Raw genomic sequence first — 22,093 nt, forward strand, 5'->3', positions numbered from 1 at the left:
AGTTCCTTATTTTAAATAAAACGTTTGGTTACCCGAAACACATTCAGAAAGGAAATTGACTCGGTGAAGCGTAAGAGCGAGAAGAGAGGAGGGAGGGGGCAGCTGTCGATTTTACTGTATCAATAATAACTTACACTCTCCTTCGTGACCAGCCTAGATAGCACGATGTGGCTTATGTCCCGCTTATAGTAGCAACCCTCGGCGTAGTTGCGATACTATAAACATAATGCAATCGAGGCGCGACACGAGGGTGGTGGGATCTCGTGTTCTTTATTGCGATCGAGGTGGAGAAACCTCGAGGCGGGGGTGGTCGAGTTTTTTTTTTTTTTCGTTTTGCCTTTTCTCCGTGCGAGAGGGAAGAAGGCGAGGCGACGAGGCGAGTCGGGGCAACGCGATCGATAGGCATGTACGCGTTATACATATACGTGCGATCGATGCGGGCCTAGGCTTTCCGCAAGAGCGAAGGATGTGTGTATAGGTATGTAGGTAGGTAAGTAGGTAGGCAGTTAGGTAGTAGGTAGGCACAGTAGGTTGGTAGACCACGCTGAAAGCGCACAGGGATGTACCGTTAGAGCCGCTTCACCCGCCACGACTGACGACGTTGCGTGCGAACTTTTGCGACGCCATTGTCATTCTCCGACGTTGTAAACCGCGCCGCCGAAAACCAGCCGCGGAATCGCCGCGTCGCGATGGCGCAATTGCGCCGTGAAAGTACCGCAAATTTGCAACGCGATGCTGCTGGAATAGAGCCGAAGAAAACTTTCCACTCTGGGACCAAGTTGTTTCCTGATAACGTTTATGACTTCTGTCGCAATTTGCATTAATAAACTAACCACGTTTGTCTATATACGACAGATTGATTTAGATTCTGCGACAAAACTACCTAAAGATTGATTGTCAAATAATTACAAAATACATTGGCAAAGGAGTTAGTAAATATAAAGGTTCACTATTAAAGAAAATCAGCAATTTTAAAGGAATCTCAATATCGAAACGTGAAAAGGACAATTTTGCTGAAGTGTCTTTAAAATTTAGGTGGATTCTGATTGAAAATAATTTTGTCGGATCATCAAAATAATTATGGAGGACGCTCAAGCATGATGAACAAGATTGTAAAAAGTTTTGACATTCTAGCAAGCAACTTGAGTGTCCTGTATAATTATTTTGATGATCCCACAAAATTATTTTCGGATCCGCATTTACACTGAGAGAAATATTAATCAAACGTTTGATTAAATAGTGATCAAATAAATGTTGTAGTTACTGATAATTTAATTACAACATTTAGTTATATTTAATTATTTGGTTATAAATTGTATAACAATAATTGTTTAAACCTACTGATTGTTTGGTTAAAACAAATACATGTTTAACAATTATAACTATAAAATTCATTTGATCACTATTTAACTAAATGTTTGGTCTATCTCACCAATATTTCTCTCGGTGCAGTTAGATTTTTAGACACTTCAGCAAAACCGTTCTTTTCGTGAAGAAATAATATTCGATGGCTACGTAAAAATTACAGAAATTACTCATTTCGCTTTTTAATATTTATTATTTAATAATCTATTTTAAAGCAGAAAGTTACCATATACGATCCCTTTCCATTAGATTTTCGCAAACATAAATTTTGAACTCAAAAAGTAATATCTTTTTGTACGTTTCTTCTGCAAATCCTTAATTTTTATTTTTACTATGAGCTTTTGTTGCTACCAAACATACGCGCGTATAGAATCACTAGTAGAACAAGAACACCACGTATAAAGTTAAATCGTAGGAAACACAGGAACTCGTTTCGCGCGAATCGCGTTCATGAGAATTATTTTCCGTGTCTACTCGCGAATTATTGGAGCGCAGTAACCATGCTCGTTGAAAAAGCCGTCAGATCGAACTCGCGCGCGATATCCCAAGGTCGAAAGTCTCCAAGTCGTTTTCTTCGGTAAGAGACTCGAGCCGGCTCGTAACTGGTGAACGTGTAACCGAAATCGGCGCGCACGGTTGCACATTGGCAGTTGCTTTCTCATTTTGGGTTCATTGCGCTCTTTCGGTGGGACCCGCAGCGTTGTTACTGCGCGCAAGTTGTTGTAAGGTGAAATTTCCAAGCGGACCCTGTCGTAAATTACGTTACGACAACGAGGCGTTTGACAAGCAGTCTCTTCGAATACTGTTACACGAACCGGGCTCGCCTCTTGCGGCGCAAAGTGAATTTGAAATATTGATCGTTCATTGTTTTTTTTTCATGTATTTCTTGCGTTCGTCCTGCTGTTGAAATTGACAGTTATGGGCGTAGGCACTATTTCTCTTTTTTTTTGTTTTCCAAAATCAAAGGGTCAAAGAATTTTGTCACCACCCGCAGAGCAAAATATTTGTAGAAAGCAGCCAACGGTCATTCATCATTATTTATTTCCGTAGATTTCTTTGCAATTGAGCTGTACGTTTGTATACAATTTCAAATAAGACAAAACCTGAAGTTAATTTATATGTAAACTCTATAATTTTTCTTACATTTTAGTATTATATTAATTCATATTAGGATAAATCCCGGCAGTACTCTCAGACCTTTCCACTGGCTTCGCGAACTGGGAATGATCTGTTTCAGACGAAAATGAGAAGGAGAAGGTGAGAGAATGACGGAGAAAAAGGTAGTATATATTTAGGCGAGTTGGACCGGTGCCAAACTCATCAACGAAAATGAAATCTGGGTCTTTCTCTCTCTCTTTCTCCTTCTCTTTCGCTTCAAGTCATTCTCAGCTGCTAAAACAACGACTGATTTGCGATACACACGTACGAAATTTTATCTCGTCGATCTCTCTTCGTGTTTTGTGCAATCGAATTGTATAAAGAAAAAAAGATTCAAGTGAAGTGTAAAGATCCAAGAACTACTCAATCAGACAGAAGCAAAGATATCTCTATGTTCTATGAAACGATATTACCAATGATTTTTGTGATAGAAGAATTTTTATGATAAAGAAATTTTGTAAAACTAGTTATCCGGTACGTATTACGATTTTTTAACCATAATTTAAAATATAATAATAAATCTACGTAACATGTGCGAAATGAATGAAAATATGGGTTTAATATTCTCTGAAGCCATAAATCTGTGATATCGAAAAATGCAAAACAAAATATGCATAGCAAAATGTACGCTACACGGATCTATAAATCTGTAAAAGAAGATCTCTTCCTTATCACGGTAGATTATGCATCAGCGATTTTGCACTAGGAATGAAGATTTAAAAAAAAAATCAAACGGTGGCTCACAACTGATTTACAATTGTGCGCTTACGGCAGTTTAGTTTACCTCTGGCACGAAACGACTTCGATAAACGTGATTCTAATAAACAGCGTTCTACTTTACAAGTAGCGATAAATATTCCGCTACGGGTTGCGCGACATTTCAATCACCCGTCATTATGGTGTCGATGCACACCCAGGGCTTGGCTGGTGGCTATCTCGGTAGCGTGAACCTGGCTGTCGAAGAAGGCGCGAGAGCGTGCAAAGGGAGAGAAACGTCTGTCAGGCTAGAGTCGCTTTCCCCGCCCGCGGCACCAAAATCGTTTCCGGACCCGGTCGGGGTCCAGGTCCGACCATAACCCGCTCCCGGGTCCATTTTTGTCAGTTAGGCCCCTGTTGCTCTCTCGTAAGTGTTACACAACTGGCGTGCAAAAAACAAGAAAAAAAGAAATGGGTGTGTACTCTTTGTACAGGATTATTGAAGAGATACGATGTATGAATAATGTAGTAATTTTAATAAGAATTAATAAACATAATATTTCCTTTCATAATCAAGTCTGCATTTACAAAACAGTCACTGTATTACAATAACGCATTAATTACACCTCTCTTCAAAATACACAATTTTATTACTTTTAATAAATGAAACGATAAATAAATGATTATATTAACACTTATTATGCTATACTATAATATTTATAAGTGAAAGAATGTGTAATATATATGTTCCATGACGCTTCAGAATGAGTTTTAGGAATTTCTCGTTAAGAGAGAAAAATATAACAGCGTCACGTACATGTTAAAAATTTTCTTGAATTTTTAAATATTATAGTGTAACTAAGAGTGTTACCATAATTATTTAATTATAATTATTTATTAAAAGTAAGAATGTTTCTTTTATTTCATTACCTTTGCTTTGACGAATACAGAATAAAAGCTAAGTGCGTGTGTGCTTTGGAGCACGTTTTCACATCGCGTCATTACATTTCGGAATTCGATTGCGTAGAAAAGCGACTAGAGATCAGCCAGCGTCGCCGTTTCGATCGCCTCGAGACCATACTACCGATCATCCGATATTTCTGTCTATAGGCACGCTTCACCCTCGCGATTCGCGAGTCGATCGTTTTCACAACGATCCCATCTAGCATAAATCTATCTGCGATTATTACGCAAACTCTCGATAGCTCACCGACACGGCACTTTATCGTTCCCCGATCTATTTTCAAACGCCGCCGGCTAAGCCGGCGGGTGTGCTCCGACACCATGTGTGTTGTGTGTGTGGTATGTGTGCATGTATATATGTATGTGTATATATATACATATATATACATACACATATAAATACATTACGCCTTGGACACGTATCTTTTCTACCGTAACACATTGCTTAACCCCATCCGAGCCGCATAATAATGCGCTCTCCTGTTTTACGAGTTCTAACTAACTACATATATACATACACCGCGTACGTTTATAGATAATTTGAATTTCCGATACGGTTTTTCACATCGCAGTGAAAATTCCATATTCGCCGATCATCTAATCCATAAGTTATTTAATTCTCACACCGTTGCATTGGACCGTTAAAATGTCACAGAGTTCTCATTTTACACAGTCAACTTTGTATAAATATTGTAATACTTGTCATATCAATTGTCAGGCTATTTCTCGAATAGTACGATTTATGTTCTTGTAAAATATCCATGTACTCACCGCAAAATGGTCGTCATGTGCGCAGAATGAAAGTAATGAGCTTACCTGAAATAAAAATACAAGTGTTACATACGATACAGAATATGGAATTAAGAATATACTTATTGCTTAACTTAATGTTCACGACAAATTAATTTTAGAAAAAATTTAATAAAATAAAAGATTAATATAAAAATTAATGGTTTTGAACAATTATAGCAACTTATACATTAACATGTCTAAATTTGCATTTTTTAAACATTTTCAAAATTATTATATTTAAACACTCTCAAAATTATTATTACTGACATATTAAAACATTTAATGTGCCGATATTATATATATGTTATTTTATTCAACAATTTTGTAGATTAGACTCTGTTGGAACAAATAAATAAGTGCGATGATGAAAAAGAAATAAGACGATTTTAATGTAATGCATTATAGTGCATTTTCCTTCTCACTGCTCCCAAGCCAGACAAGATTTTGAGCCTTCGTGTAATTTTTAGATAACCTAAAGATGGAACAATGTCGAGCTCAGTTGCGAGAATGAATTGTCCATCAGGTCGTACAGGATATCGGGCTGGCACTGCATCGATTGATACTTCTCAAAAGACTCGCGTGGCGATCCGTAAATACAGATTGCAATGTTTAATCGACCAACGACAAACGAAAAGTTGAAATTCGACCGGATAACGTGTCTCGTTTTATTAGAAACGCACATCGCGTCCAATCCGTTCGAAACTACTAAACGCGCCGTCGTCGATGATTTCCGAACTCTGCTGAGCGACTATAACAGTAAGCGCGACACACAATCGATGAATCGCAAAGATGAAATACACTGTTCCAATATCGAAATTGCAATTGGAACGAGTTCGAACGCGGATGTTTTAAATGAAGAAAGCAGAAATCTGCCAAAGACAAAATACAGTTGCGTATCCCTTCAAAAAAACTAAGTGTTTTAATAAACTGAGTATTGATATTAGTAATTGATGAATTTCATTAATTACTGATATATTATAAGTGCTACAATATTTTTAAGATATTATACAAATGTTATTAAAAATTAAAATAATATTTCGAGAACATTACTCAATATTCTTAATATTATTTTAATATCAAATATGAGAATATTGCATTAATGTTATATGTCCGTTTTTATAATATTCGTGATATATTTCAATATCCGTAAAAATATTAAGAAAATGTTCTACGAATATTATTGTGATAAAAAATTAATGCATAAAATATATATAAACTTGATAATCATTATATTCAAAAGTTATAATATTCACAAAATCAATTCAAAATTTTAAATATTGATTAAATTAAAAATAATAAAGTAAATAATATTATTTACTTTTCATATAATATTATTAGCAGTGGACACTTTGTAACCACTTTGTATTAACATTAAATAATATTTTAAAAATATTAATGAATATTAAATAATATTGTAGCGCTTATATGGTAGTAATCTGCAGTATATTGAAACATTTATCAGTTCTTTTTTTTAAAGAGTATGCTGGGTGACATTTCTCATCTTGACATTTAGCTCGATATGACGACGCAAGCTCAAAGGGTCTTTTGGTTTTCGAGGATACCGCGCGATTTTCCGAAGCGGAACCGCGCAAGGATCGTTCGCCATCTCGACTCGCGCGCATTCGCGCGCGCGAGGAGCGATCGTTGTCGGTGAGGAGCATGTTGTAATCGGAAGTTCCGTCTCGCAATCGGCGGTGCGTCGTTCCGATTCGACGCACTCGCGCGAGTAGAACGGCCGCCGCGCGGATCGGTGAGCGAGAACGTGTTCGTCCGAACCCGCGCGCCTGCGTTCCGCTTCTCTCCGAGGTCCATGTTCGTCCGCGCGAATAAACGTAACCGCGTTTTAAGTTTCCTCTTTCTTCTCTCCACTCAATTGTCTCAGACGATTGACTGACTGGCCGACGCGATGAGTAATATGCGGTAGAAATGTTTGCTTTAAATCATTTTTGTCTTATATAATTTTTACGATTATATCATTTTTTTTTGTTTTATAAAAAACGCTATTCAAAGGAAATATGTGAATTTAATGCGTTCCTTTAAGTTTGTTTCACAATATTTTCTCAGTTTTCATTGAAATTATTATTACATAAATTGGAAGATTAAACATCATTATACATGTATAATATGATTTTTATCATCTCTCATTTTTATTACATAAAGTCTCCTTCTAATCAGAAGTGTGCAATAAATTTTAAGATTAATTTACATAGATTATTTATGTATTGTTCAAGTTAGGTTTACATAAATCTTTTTTATGTGGCCAATAAAAGCAATGTAAATTATTTTAATCAAAAAAATTAGATAATACAAAAAAAATAATTTATAAGTTTCAAGATTGTTAATATATATCAAATTCTACTGATAAAATAAAAAAATATATAATATTAAAAATTAAAAGATTGAGTATAATTTCTATTATTTCTGATAAAATTTAAATCTTCAATAATAAATTATTATTTATAAAGTTTACATTGTATATGTAAATTATTTATATTTTACACGTAAACGCCCCACCCTGCTTCTAATGTTCGTTTTGCAGATTTCTCGTAACGGGCGGTGTCAGTAGCTCCTGTACGGCCGCCGCGTCGGTAAGGACGAATGTAGATGATAAATTCGCAGCGAATCGTCAAGCGCGACGCGGTCGATACTATTCGCGAGTGATCGAGTGCACAACTGCTCCGTCCGAGCGCTGCCGGTCAAGTCGAGCTCGGCCGAGCAGAGTCGAGACGACCGGCCTTGCAAGGCTAGGCTGCAGGTCGGTGAACTCTTGGCCTACTGCCGTCACGCGCGCCACGTAATGCACGTACGCGCGAACGGGGATAGCCGTCGAACGTTAGGGGAAGAAAAAGGACGACGAGTGGCCTATGACTTAGAGACGAGGACTGAAAGAATCGCGCGCCCGCGATGAATATCTGTGATGAGTTTTATCTCGTTCTCGACAGTGGCAAATTTTTCTCTTAACGTCAGAGACGGGTGAAATTAAAAAATTCTTGAGAAAAAATGTTTCATATATAATTATATACAATTATATATTAAATATGTCCACATAAATATGTATATGATACATAATAAAACACATGTCACCGTTGCGATATGATGCTCAAAACGGTGCCCCTATCATCCTGGGTATTTCGAATCTGTTCATTTTTCCACTTAAAATAACTCAAAAATCTTTAAAAATTTACTAACATAGTTTTAGCTTTCTAGAACAAAAATGTTGAAACTTCACTTTAAAAAATAATAAAATGCATGTAATTTAATAACCGAAGTAATCATAAGTTGAATGGAAGTGGCATAAATCGGTCGGGCACCAGGATAGTAGAGAAAGGGCTAATATATATAATTTACATGATATATATAAATATTATATGTAATTATTATGAAAAATTTTTTCCCGGGTTATTTTGAGAGTTGCTACAAGCGGACATAAATAGGAATAAATCGAAGAAAACACGTGTTTTCTTCTGTTTCCATACAGCACAGAACATTTCAGTAATATTGCAGCAATATTACAACATTTCAATAACATTGCAAAAACATTGAAAATATTGCTGCAACATTGCTGGAATATTCCATACTGTTTGGATTTCGTGTAATATTATAATAAGATTGAAGAATCTAAACACGCAAAATTAGAAGAGACTTGCGAGAATTTGATTTAATAACTTGAAAGTTTGCTAGAACTTTTTTTTTGCATCTGTTTTCATTTTTTAGATCAGACAAAAATAAAATTAAAAGAGAAGATATACAGTTTTGTACAAAATTTTTACATATTCTTTTCTTTTGATTTTAAAAGGTAAGAAAGTTTTAAACTTTTGTAAATCTTTTTACAGGAAAACTTATGTTAACTTGGATATATATAAAGAAGCAATCAAAACTGTACCGTTTAAAAAGAAGTGCGAGATTTTTACATGATAATAAGAGATGGACTTCTCACGAATATGTCTAAAGAAGTGACTCTAACACTATTTTACATGAAGAAGTCGAGACATGCCATGGTCGCGTGCGATTTGCGCAATGCGGGGCTTCGCTGTCGCACATATTATTGCCGCGTAAAGCTCCGGATAAGCTCGTTAAAGACGCAAATCTCGCGCGACAGACGGACATGGTGGATTAATGCCCGTGGATTGATTTACCTAACATTTTTTTAAATTGCAAAAAGGAATAAAAAAAGAGATTTTATCATATGTTCAAATTGCATCACGTACGTTATAATTTAAGTATGATTGAGAGTGATCCAATGAATTCAATTAATTTATTGCATATAAAAACGGCTTACTGAGACTGAGAATTGAATAATTAAAGAACGTCAAGTGACAACAGTTTACTTTGATTATGATTTAATAATTACGATTAAATGACACTAATCTAATTGGCAAATGACGTTTCATCCTTATATTTTAAAAATGTTTAAACTGGTTAGGAGAATTTAAAAATGTATTGTTTCACAAACAATGTAAAAGAATAATATTTTTAATAACATTTTTTTTAGAAAATAAATTTAGAAAATGTTTACTTAAGGTTCATGTTCATTTCGTATAAAATCGTTTCAATTCAATTTTCATAATTACTGTAGTAATAATAGAACACTTTGTATTACGTATTCTTCTTGGAAAAGGGAGCAAAATTCGCAGTAAAAAAATAAGGGGTAACAACTACTTTTCTAATAATATTAATAACAGTGCCAAGAATCGTAACAGGCAATAATGACAAGAACATGTCGTGCTACCGCCAGGTTTAAATCACATCATTCTCGCAATCAGTCATGTTAACGGAGCTGGTCGATGCGATGCAGTTGAGGCCAACAATAATAATAACGATAATAGCAATTCCGTCGGGGAATGCGCGCTGGGTAGTTCTCCCGGACACGAACGGTAAAACGACAAGGAGCTCGACCTCCTAACCCCTAGACCTGCGGGACGCGCTCGCGCACGCGATCACGTTTTCTCGTAGCAGCTCGCCTTTTCCGTTACGCGGTAATTTTACGCGATGTGCGCGCGCGATCAAAACGGCGCTTTTAACGCGCGAGAACGGTAGCGCGAACCTTGTTGTAATCGTCGTGACTGCTAGGAAAAATTACCCACTGGGTAACCGGTATTCACGCCCTTATACCGCTGTTCTTTCAAACTCGATGTGTCTTAGGCGAACATCGTGATGATAAGCCTTCATTATAAACGTCGTCTTTAAAAGTGATCGCGACACGATCTTTCCCGATCGCGGATCTTAATTAACGATGCCTGTTAAGCCAAACGGCAGGTTTACTCGCGTCCAATAACACTTATTAAATGGATGATAATTTTCTTTGCGTCATTTTCGGATAATTGTCAGGTTGGTAATAATTATAGATAGTTAAAGACTTCCCGATTATTGGCATGTTATTATTAGCCGGATTCACCAACATTATTAACTGTAATTTCACCGACTATTCATTTCCTTTTATATCCTAATGCTGGCTATAATCTAGACTAGTAGAAAAGAAGTTTAGCTACCGCTAAATGGCGTTGGTAGAAATATCTCTGTGTCATGTAAAATCTACTACGCGTCCACCGACCACATCGACGTACAGCTACGTCATATAAAATCAATGCGTTGCCGGCTATTGACGTACTAATGCGTCATATAAGACGGCTGGCGATTATTGATGTAACACCGTAGTACGACTTGTTATCCGTTATATTTTAATATCAACCGATCATTATTTACATCAACATTCTACAGATAGCATAGCGATCTTCTCAGACGTAAAACTTAGCGGTAAATGCTATAAATTTAACTGTCGAATATAGTTTCATCAACAATGTGTTTATAATCATTTCTACGTATCTGCTAGATGTAAATTTTGTTTGCGTTAAGCAGCACGTATATCTAACACCTCTCAAATGTAATTGCACACGATTTATGCCCAAATTTTAGAAATGTTTTCTGCAATATTTTCTAGAGATTTTTGAGATAAGTATAGATTTGTTAAATATTTTATTTATATGTATATTAATTGCACAATAAAGGTTATTAAACGCAATTGAAATATATATATGTTTTAATTATAATTATTAAAAAAAAGATTTCTATTTTTTGTTGTAGCGATGAAAAATGAAGACCGGATACGATATTTTACTAATAACAGTCTAAAATATGAAGAAAATCAATAGTTTACACCCAGTCTCGATATAGAACTATTAAATATTTCACATCACTGTAATAGCTTTTCTTGTCAACATTACTCTTAAAGAGAGAGATAATAAAATTTCACTTATTTTAACTTTTAAACGTTCAAGAGAATTTAACAATATTTATATCGAAAGGACTTTGTTGCAACAGCTTATAATAATTATTAAGTTGCTCTTTTAAATAAACCCGAACTTTCGTGCATTTAATCAGTATTACTAATTTCACTTTTTACTAATTGTAACGGCTGTGCAAGGATCGTAGTCGCATTGTTTTTAAATAAAAATTACAGATGTCTAACCACGTCTTGCGAGATTCTGATAAAAAATTTATTTTCCAATCATTCTGTAGTTGTGTTTCAATTATGTCATCGTACAATTTCCGTAATCTAAGTAATGCTAAAGTGATATAATAGAAAGACAAATCACCGAACAATATATTAAAGCAAAAAGGTCGCGTTCCACTGTCTTCTTACATAACTACGCTGAATTTTCCCATCGGTCACCTATCTTTTCGTGTATCCGTGTTCGCGTCAAATGCCCTCTCTTCGCCCGTGAGGGACGCTCTCCAATGAGCGAGACAAGGATGACGAGAGAAGCACGTGGGGGCTACTCATGCATCGGCGAAGTAACGGTGTCCGGTAACCGCGTCAGAGCCGGTGCTAGCGGTACTCGCCGGCGTTCCGTTACTCGACCGACAGATCCGCTAACGCGACTTGCGCTCTCTCCTTCTCGCTCGTTGCACGCTGCTCCTTTCTCCGTCGCCGCCGTCACCGTCACCGCCGCCGCCGTCGCCGCCGCTGTCGTAGCCAACACGCCGTTCCTCGTCATCCAGGCAAGCACCGGCGCATCGCGAGCCGCTCCGTCTCGCCGCGCGATTCGCGTGCTGGCGGAGTAATGGCCCGACGTTACGCCAACGCGATTACGCGATTACGCGAGCGAGATCGTGAAGCTGACCGCCGCGCGCCGCGCCGTTCCTCGCACGGTACAAATGATTCCAGAAGACACACCGAAATACGGGATGTTTGCTCGATGTAAATAATAAAAGATTTAGCATGTTTGCCCACGAAACGTTTGGTACGATTTATATTGACGTATGTATGTCAATGTTTGAGGAGCTCGTGCTTTGAGAAATTTTAAATTGGCTCTGTTTTTTGCGAAGATTTAAACTAAGCTTCGATAAAATTACTAATACAATTTACAACATTGCAAATTTCAAGATGTGTCGAGAGGAAAATCAGAATAATATAAATATCTAAAAAGCGATATGAAAGATCTATACATTTTTAGACATTGTTAAATTTTCTCTAAATTTTTGTTATTTTCATAGAAAACAAGCAGATGATAAAATAACATTTCTAATTAAGACATCTCTTATCGTCTCTTTAAATTTTACCATTTGTGGACCCATCCATCTAGTATTGTAACAATTTCTAATATTTTTGTTTTTTTTGTTTTTAATGTAAATTAAAATTGTCTTCTCTCTCTCTCTCTCTCTCTGTTTCAATTTTTAATAGTTGTCAATAAAGTAAATAAAAAATAAAATAAAATACTAACATTAAAATTAGAGAAACAAATCTCAAATTTTTTTCTTTGCCCCCCTACCTGTTCCTGTGATCGGCGGAGATGTCAACTGTGAACTGCTTATATCTGGAGGTTGCGTTTGTTGTTGCGTTTGTTGTTGTGGTTGCTGCTGCGATTGCTGCTGCTGTTGCTGAGGTTGTTGCTGCTGTTGTTGTGGTTGTTGCTGCTGCTGTTGTTGTGGCTGTTGCGGACTGTTCGCATGCACGCTGCCCGGACTCGCTGCGCTTTCAGCCATTTTTCGCGCGTATAATTCTTGTTTATAGTAAAGATACGATCTATTACGAGCTATGGCATTTCTACATGTAACTGTCGAAGACAGCGTCGTTGTTGTTGCGTTGAGGCCAGCGACGAGATGAAGATGAATGAATCGGACAGTCAGTTTGAATAATCAGTCACTCTTCGAGATTACTCGAGTGCTTGCTTTGGACTTCTATCCCATTATATTCTCGTCTATATCTCGTAAATATTTATATGTAGATTATTGCAGAATTTATTTGCATCTCTCTGTAACCGTCGGGATCATTGTCTTTGAACGTTTAAAGAGAAAACCTCTTTAAACCGTCTTCCTTCACAAAGCGTGCAACGTTCGTTTCTTGTTTTTTATCTCTTGTTGTTTTTTCGTGCTTGATTGGTGACTTTATATTGATAATATTGATCTATTTCATTATATTCATTTAAACGTCATCAACGGCTCGTATTGGTACGTTTCGCATTTATACCACGTTGATGCAACACGCCGATATCAAAGAGAATCTCGAACTCGATGTATCTGCTTTTGATCAATTTTTTGCCATGTACGATCGAACATTTGCCTCGGTTCATTTTCATAGAGTCCAGTCGATTTATCGGTTATAAAAAAACATGCAAGTGACGAGAAAAAATAAAAAAGGCAATTATTAAAATATTGTTTAGTATCGTTTTGCACTATTGAAAATTCTTGAAGTCAATGCTTTTAGTTCAAGATATTAAAGGAAGAATCATTATTCATAAGCTCATAAATAAAGCGAGCAATTTTTTGATGCGTTCGCAAGTGGGGGGGGGGGAAATCGAGTTGCAGGCAAGAAGCTAAGGGCAACAACAACAAACATCGGGGTGGAAAGTGTAGAAGAGAGGTAGTTGGAACGGCCTCGAGTGGCTGCCCGCCGAGTCGATAGGTCAGTGGGTCTCGTTCGGAGAGGGTCGCTTCGATTCAACCACGCGTTTCCTCGCGCGCAGCCTCGAAACAGCGAGGGAGCGTAGCGGTCGAAGTCCTTAGACCGGGTGCGAGTTCGATCTGCTCGACTGTGTGGATAAGGAAGTGTAAGCACTGTCACCGAAACAGTCACCAAAAACTTGAATCTTTCCTTGAGCAATCGGTAGCTACCGATTGTTCATAAATATAACGATTCTGTATTCGTGTCGAAATCGATTTTATTGATGTAACGGTTATAATCGATTTTAACGATTACGATGTCTACGAAATCGCGCGTTGCTGCAGTATATGGGGCAACTACTGGTCTCTATTGCGAGTTATGACAAGCGACATTTAAAGAAGACGAACGCACAGTTTCACTCTTCACTTTCATTCGTAAGGTGTATTTATTGCCCAAATACTTGCGAGAATTGTGTAGAATATGATTGACGTTTTCTGAAAAATTGCTAGAATCGTTTGATCTATGCCGTTAAGGGTGAATCGAGAAAGATCGCATACGATTGAAGAAAGCAGAGAGGCTCAACGAAGGAGCTCGCGATTTCGCGCGATCCGTAAGTCGGGTGATAGCTCGAGCATATCCATGTTCGATCATGATTGTCGATCGTCGTTTTGCTTTTGGCTGAGATCATTGATTGGAGAGTGTCGGATCGTCGATCGGATTGAGCGAAGGACAACGAAGCGAGGCGGTGCTCGCGACCTTCGACGATTAATTCGACGGCTGCGGTCGATATCTCGCCACCGCGACCGCTAGCCTCGCACGCGATAAGATATTTTAACACTCGCGACGAAACGCTGCCATCGGACGTTGCGATGGTTCACCGTGTCGCGAGGCTCTTTCTCCGTCGATTTCGCCGATCACTGACATTCCGGGTCGATCACCACACTGCCGAGGACACCCACATCGCGAATCACTCGCACTCCGTGTGCTGTCCTTTCAGTATCTATGACTGTAGACTGCTCTTGGAACGCTTTATCCTCATTGACCATCGACATGGACCATCTTCTGTCAAGTGCCAAGTGTTTTCTCGAGTTCGATATCAGAAATATTCAGGTCTTCGGCTTGATTATCGATGAAGTTGTGATCGGAAAGTATTAGCTGATGCACTCCAACGTTCTCAAAGATACCTCCAAGAAAACACGACAGGCTCGGGTTTTGTTCGCGAGCCTCGTGGTTACACAGCTCGTGCTCGTTCGTCGTGATGATGGAAGCGGAGGGCTCGCAGCTCGTCACGGAGGAAGGCACGCTTACTTTTTTTGCTGGCAGCGCGAACGAATCGTGCGCGCGATGAGTAACCCTTCGCGCTCCCGGGTTAGATCCGTCGAGGAGGAAACTCGTCAGGACCTCGCGCGTCCCGGGCTCAACCTTCCCTTCTTCCTGCCTTCCTTTCGTTTCGGCGCTATGCACTTTACGGGGCACCAGTGGCTCCTGCTTGCACCGACCACCACCAGATGGCATCCAGGGACTTGACTCGCCCCCGAGCAACCCCTTTGCACCCCCGGAACCCTCGCCACCGCCACCCCGCCCGGGTTACGCTAGCTAACGAGGGGTTTCAAACTCTGCGCAATATTTATGGCGCGGTGGAAGGGCTTTCCTCATGCTGAGATCATTATTTAATTTATGATGTATAGTCAGAAAGGGAGATAAGCAGGAGGGTTGATTTAATGTAGGGAGGCTTAATAGCACTATAAACGAATAATAAATATTGTTGATAATGACGATTTGAAATATCACGAGACACAATATCTCATGCCAATCATGTATAATCAACCTTTTCATGGAAATTAATGTATAATTTATCTTATACTTTTGTATCATTATATCTTTTATATATGAGAAATTGTTTTATCCATTATGTTTCATATATATTTATTACTACGTCTTTTTCCTATATATATATATATATATATATATATATATATAGGATATATATATATATATATATTACTAATATTCATTTTATGATTTCTTGTAATTTATTTGTCTATTGCGATATAATTAAATAATATATGTTAATAGTTACTTATTCTTGTATGTGTTCGTATATTTTTTAAACACAATATAATTACCGTATCCCTACATCAAATATTTTCACTTCAAAAATACATTTGTAAACAAATCCATTTAAAATATAATTATTCAAATATTATATAAAGTTGTGTTGAAAGTAAAAGAGAGAGAGAGAGAGAGAGAGAGAGAGAGAGAGAGAGAAATAAGGGATTAAATTACGCGTGGAAGCTCTTCAATGAATGGATGAACTAGCGTAAACTGGCCTTCTGACGATTCGGGGGTGGTGCACCTTGCGCATGTGCGACTCCCGTGCGACTTCGCTACCCTTCCTTCGATCGCGTTACTAGCCGGAGTTCGTTGGAGGATAGCTCGTCTTATCGGATAAACGATAGAACAGGCTATGCCATGCTGCCTGTCTATTGTCTGTCCCGTTGCGAAAAATCCTTATTATCTTCATTTTCTCTTTCGGTGACGGACACGCTCTAAACACTGAGGGCGTCTGTATTAAATAAATTTAAGCTTCTATCAATAAATAATCGACAGGGTAAAGCGGGACGGCATCACGTTTCTGACGAAGATTATTAAAATACTGAAATGTTTAGTACTTGAAGACAAATACTATTGTAACAATCTCAAGCAGGTCGATAGGTTACGATAACGTTAAAGTGACATTAAAATAAATCGTGATTGATTAAAAAATTTTAATAATTATTTTTTAGTTATTTTTGATGCCATTTTAATGTTGTAATAACTTTTTACTTAACTTGGCATTCTACAATTAAAATGTTCATTAAAATATTTTGTTATAATAATCTTCGCGCGTTGGATAATTTCCATGATGATATAAATTTTTATGACACACTTAGAGAAAAATTTCTTCCAGTAAAAACAAATATTTGCTTGAGTCAAAGAAATTTTCGCATTGCTACAAGTTTAAAGAAAAGTTTCTTTGATTTGAAGAAACTTTTTAATTGTCCCTTTTATTAGAATTAAAGAAATTAAATAACAAGTTTGAAGAAATTGATTGTGCAACGCAGATCTTTTTTTTTTTAATGAAAGAAATATATTTTCAAAACCGGAACTAAATTATTTCTCACTTTTCTACCAGTACTTTCTTTGAATTAAAAAAAAATATTTGTTTAAATTAAACACATAATTTAAACAAATAATTTAGTTACTTTAAAAAAGATCAATAACGTTTTAAAATCAAATAAATTTTTATTTTCCTCTAAGATATTTTCACTTTAATTGAAAACAAAACAAGTTAAGAAAACAGTTTCATCAAACTAAACATAATTTTTTGTGAGTAATATTTTTGCTGGCAACTTCGCATTTGTATACGTAATTTATAAGAAAGAGTATAATAGTCATAAAAATGTTCAATGCCCGTTTTTAATTTCGATAATCAATTTTGCATTCTTCGAAGATCTTTTCACGTGGCGCTTTTATTGAATGCTTCTTCGAACATCGCGCTACCGTTATCGTGCACCCTCTCGAATGGATCTGCGATTTAAGCGTGTCCGTTTCGCATTAAAACCATGTCCGGGATGCGAACGGAGGGGAGGCGCGAGCGAAATGGGCCCTCTCCAGCGGGTCCCGAGGAGGCTCGCATCGGGCTCGGCGCGAGACGCGAGCCGTTGCATTTTCAGAACGGTACTCCTAACTGTATCTCGCATGTGTATAGGCGCGTACGTGTGCAGCGCCGCTCACCTGTCGGACAGCCGCGCTTGGTACGATCGCCGAACAACAGCAGCCGATGAACTCGCCGCGCGACCGGCGCGACCATTGATCCAGGGAGAACTGGTGCACCTCGTCAGAATCGTGCATTACGTGGAATAAACATTTATTTTTTTCTATTGCTATTACATATTAAAATTCTTTTTTCAAGTGCCTTAAATTGACATATTTTTAAATTGCTAGAAATTATTCATTTTACGTATTTCAAGCATTATAAATATGAACCATGTGAAATACTCGAAAAGAACAGTTTTTGTTAAAGTTTGCAAATTTAGCTGGATGCAGATCTAATATAATTTTTTGTTAAAGTGTAAAATAATTTATGTGAAACGCTCAACCTGGTAGTTAGAATGTCAAAACTTTTTCCAGCATCATTAATCATGCTGAAACATCCTTCACAATTTATTTTGATGGTACAACAAAATTATTTTCAGATCTGTATGTAGGTATAAATTTTTAGATACTTTATTAAAACCGTTCTTTCTCTCGTGTCAAAATTGAATGTCTTCCACTACTCTCGATACATTAATTCTTTGTATCGTAAGCAATTTTTGAAAGTACATGTAAAAGTTAAAATAATTATTATAGTTTGTAATTTAAAAAATAAAGTTTTACAAAAACAAATATTTTTTCAAAGTTATTGTATCCTTATCTCAGCTTTTTCTTAATGCTGAATGGGCTCAAACGAGCCTCTCGAGCTTCGAAGAAGGATACGCGAAAAGCAACGGTTAGCGGATCTTCTACGCAGGTACTTACGCTATATGCGGGTCGCGTGTACGGATACTCACGTAATGTAGGCCCGTTTGCCGGAGGTACCGTAAGACCTTGCGGTATTACGTCACAGCGATAGAGAACTAACGTGGTTAGGAAGGCGTACAAAGGACAACGGAGAAAGGGGCGAAGGAGAAAGGAGGGGCAGCACGCTTCCCGCGCAGAGATAAACTCTGCTTACTTCAAATTAAAATTCTTGACGCATCTTTGAACAAACTCTATTTCTGTCTACAAACACGAGGTTCTTAAACGATATATTACTATATTTAGATTCGATTTATTTCCGTCGGAAACTTGCCTCTGATTATTGAAATATTTCCCAACAAATATTAAAATATGATAAATTATTAAATCAGTAATAAAATAAATTATTAGTGATATAAATAAACAAGATCATTTAGCTTTTATAGTTAATTTATAGTAAATTGCTTGTTGATAACAAAACAAGTTGATATAAAATATCATGATCGTCTAAAAAAAATTAAACATAAAATATTATCCAATTTCTATTAATAAATAACCAATAAGAAAAAAGTAGGATCATATCATGTCTTCGACGAAATTCATCGAAACTCAAAAATGTATTGTAGACAAAAGTACCATTGGGAAAATTCTACGACTGAAATTTTTATTAAATTATTTTATCGAAATCTTTGGCAAACCAAGCAAAAGTTAAAAATTAAAAATTATATTATAAAATGTAAGAAAGTTCATAAATTTAAAAATTATATATAAAATTATGTTTGTCAACTGGGATCAATTTATCTTATTTTTTAGAATATAAGAATTTAAGTATTTTATTCATAAAGAATTATGAAGTACCTTTCAAAGAGCATTAATAAAGACATAATACTCTTTTCTTTTGTCAATTTAGTCAGATTAAATTAAAACATAAAAATCAACATATAATTTAGAAAATGCATCTCATGTCGTACAATCGAATTCATAAAAGTAAATCGGGCCAAAACAGCCATTGACTTTCCGCATGAATCAAGGCGAGTGGGTTAGAATCGTGGATTCCCGCTAGTTTTATACCGTTCTCCGTTAAGCTTTTTATGCGTGCTCGCGTACGTGCGTGAGTACGATTCCGATTTGCGGATGTTTGGTTTTATGCGAGCCGATGCGCGTCCTGATAAGCTCTCATCGCGTGCAAGAAATCGCTCACGTTGCGCTCGAATAATGAAATTTTTTCCATCAGTCTCTCCTAATTCATTCTCTAATTTATTCTTGAATTTTAAATAATGACACGCACTTCTCATTATGGTCGAAAGTAATGTAAGTTTGTAATACGAGATGAAATATTACATTCATCATATCTGTGAAATAATTTAACAATGTAGCTTTGTGGAATACATTTTTTATTATGATTTTACCCTAATTGTTCCATGAACTTTAAAAAATATTACTACTTTGGTCGACCTTAATTAATTAATGCAATGTGTCTCGAAAAATTATATCACCCACTTTTTATTCAAAATATTTTTTTTTTAATCGGAACACTTTTGTTTTTTGTTAATTATTTTTCCATAAGTTGAAAATTTTATTTTGCAAATTATTATTTTTAAAAATTAACAAGTTAAAAGTTACATGTGTGTAGGCTCAGTGGATTTAAAAATTAATAAAATGCATCAAGAGATAATGAGCCAAGCTCGATCATTGTGCCACTAACAGAAATTTTTAATTGCATACACCAAACAATTTATCATTTTTAGATGGTTTTGAAACTACATTATACTCGAACGTCGTCAATCTATAGATAGCAAAAGAATGTCTTTTACCGTTCGAATCGACGGCGTACCGTTATCGTTTAAGGCGTATCGTTTGTCCTTACTCATTACTATCTTTTACGTACAAAATCAACCGACGGACGGCGAGTCAACGGACGAAGTCGGCGCGGAGCGGCATGATGTTTCGTTAAAGCGTTTCGCAAAATCGCTCCTGCCGGTGCGGCGAACGAAGCACGAAGCGCGAAGGCCTCGGTTAAAATCACCAGGCCCTTCCAGCTTCCTCCGGCCCGACACCCCACCCCTCGACCCGGACCTCTCCTTCCCACACCCTCTGTCCGCCTGCCGACGCGGCCCGCGTCCACGTGTTTCTATCTGCGGTCAGTGCACTTTGCTGCACGAACCGCGGCCGTTTACCGAAGGTCCACGCAACGCGACCGCGCTTAATAATCATCCTCCGGAGGATCGTCGACCCTGTGCGCCCGAGAGAGCGCAGGAAGCGCAGGAAAACAAAGCTGGCATACGAATTCGGCAGATTGCGGAGCGGAAATGTGGAGGGCGCATTTCGTGCACGCAATAAAGGATAATGAATGTTGGATTCGCCGTTGGGAGAATTTGATGCTGAACCTTGAAAAATTTTAAATTGCTCGATCTGAGACTATCGAAATTTTAGGAAGCGTTAAGCGAAAAGACTCGAGCAGCAACGCTCATAATTATATCAATTCAATCTCTTTGAACCTTTTTTCTTTACGTTCCCCAAATTGTTCATATTTCATACTTTTCTTTCTTCATAAATTACGCTTTTTATATTTTTAAATAGACGTATCTTTGTACACACGTCTTGTTCCGTCACTTATTTAAAACTTTTTTTACTAACATCGTTTCAAACATCTTTGATATCATCCCATTAATACATTAAATTCAACTTGTGATTTTATTCAAATACTTTTAATTTATTTCAGATATCCGTAAATATGTAAGTTTTAAATTTCAGACCTCCTTCGGGGTCTTTACATTGATAGTATTGAATTGCAATGGATCTTTGTTTTCTAAATTCTCGAGAGATCGTCGGACTCGTAAATCCTTCGATTCCATGTGTGTGCCCTCGGTTTCCCGGAATCATCCCGCGGATTCTATCTTCACCATTTCGACATAGAATGTATAGAGGCGGAAGTGATGGAGGCCACGGAAGATCCTCGCCCGATAAGGGAATACGCGTGGGTTCCGGTCATTCGTCTCCATCTCGATATTCTCTGGCGCGAACGCCGCCGCGTATCTCCGTGTCGCTGACACGTACTAAACGGAATGCGCTGCACGGAAACAGCGTCGTGCGACGTCGCGGAAGTGAAAAAATGCAGATGCAATCGGTGCGACGACGTACTAATGACGACGTGAGTATTTTTGAATTGCGGATCGCTGACATCACTCGCGTTAAAAAAAATTTACGATTAACTCGCCTCGTCATCGAGATACCATTTCTGTCGTCTGGTGCACACCATTCTTTTTAATTGTAAGTCAACAGTTTGCAAACAGACTACCTCAAATCACTGGCGGGATGAATAGCCATATCTACAGGTGTCGATGTTTTCTTTTTCTTTCATCAGAAATATTTTTTTATCAATTTAATTTGGATAATTAATTTAATGTTTCGACACAAAAATTAATTCAAGTTCTAAATTTAATATTACTTTTGTGAATTTAGGTAGCTGTAATTTAGATAATTGTAATATAATTCCTTATTTTATCCGTTATGAGATCTTATTACAAAGCTTCGGCTTTAATTAATTTATGAAAATTTTTTACACAATCTATTATCATTCAATAAGAATTTAGAATCGTGTAATAATACAATCGAGTGATAAAAATAGCAATATTAGAGGATGACAACAATATAATACAATCTAATTTTCGAGCTGATAGTCGCAGGAAGATAAAGAAC

The 22,093-nt window shown here is 37.1% G+C and overlaps 1 protein-coding gene across 1 annotated transcript; it reads right to left on the reverse strand.

Moving 5' to 3' along the window:
• Positions 1 to 2,305: 2,305 nt before the first annotated feature.
• On the reverse strand, positions 2,306 to 13,011 carry LOC113003539 (putative uncharacterized protein DDB_G0294196). The gene is made up of 2 exons (XM_026133327.2): positions 12,744 to 13,011; positions 2,306 to 4,998 (listed from the first exon to the last, which is right to left on the reverse strand). Exons 1-2 carry the CDS (start codon positions 12,955 to 12,957, stop codon positions 4,967 to 4,969), a joined length of 246 nt encoding a protein of 81 aa, XP_025989112.1. The 5' UTR covers positions 12,958 to 13,011; the 3' UTR covers positions 2,306 to 4,966.
• Positions 13,012 to 22,093: the final 9,082 nt, after the last annotated feature.

The sequence above is a fragment of the Solenopsis invicta genome, chromosome 10, assembly GCF_016802725.1.
Source record: "Solenopsis invicta isolate M01_SB chromosome 10, UNIL_Sinv_3.0, whole genome shotgun sequence".
NCBI classification, from domain to species: domain Eukaryota; kingdom Metazoa; phylum Arthropoda; class Insecta; order Hymenoptera; family Formicidae; genus Solenopsis; species Solenopsis invicta.

Coding starts and splice junctions, on each gene's coding strand:
- LOC113003539 (XM_026133327.2), bottom strand. CDS start 12,957: ATGGCTGAAAGCGCAGCGAGTCCGGGCAGCGTGCATGCGAACAGTCCG. Junction 4,999..12,743: donor TCCGCCGATCACAGGAACAG/GTAGGGGGGCAA, acceptor TTTTTATTTCAG/GTAAGCTCATTACTTTCATT.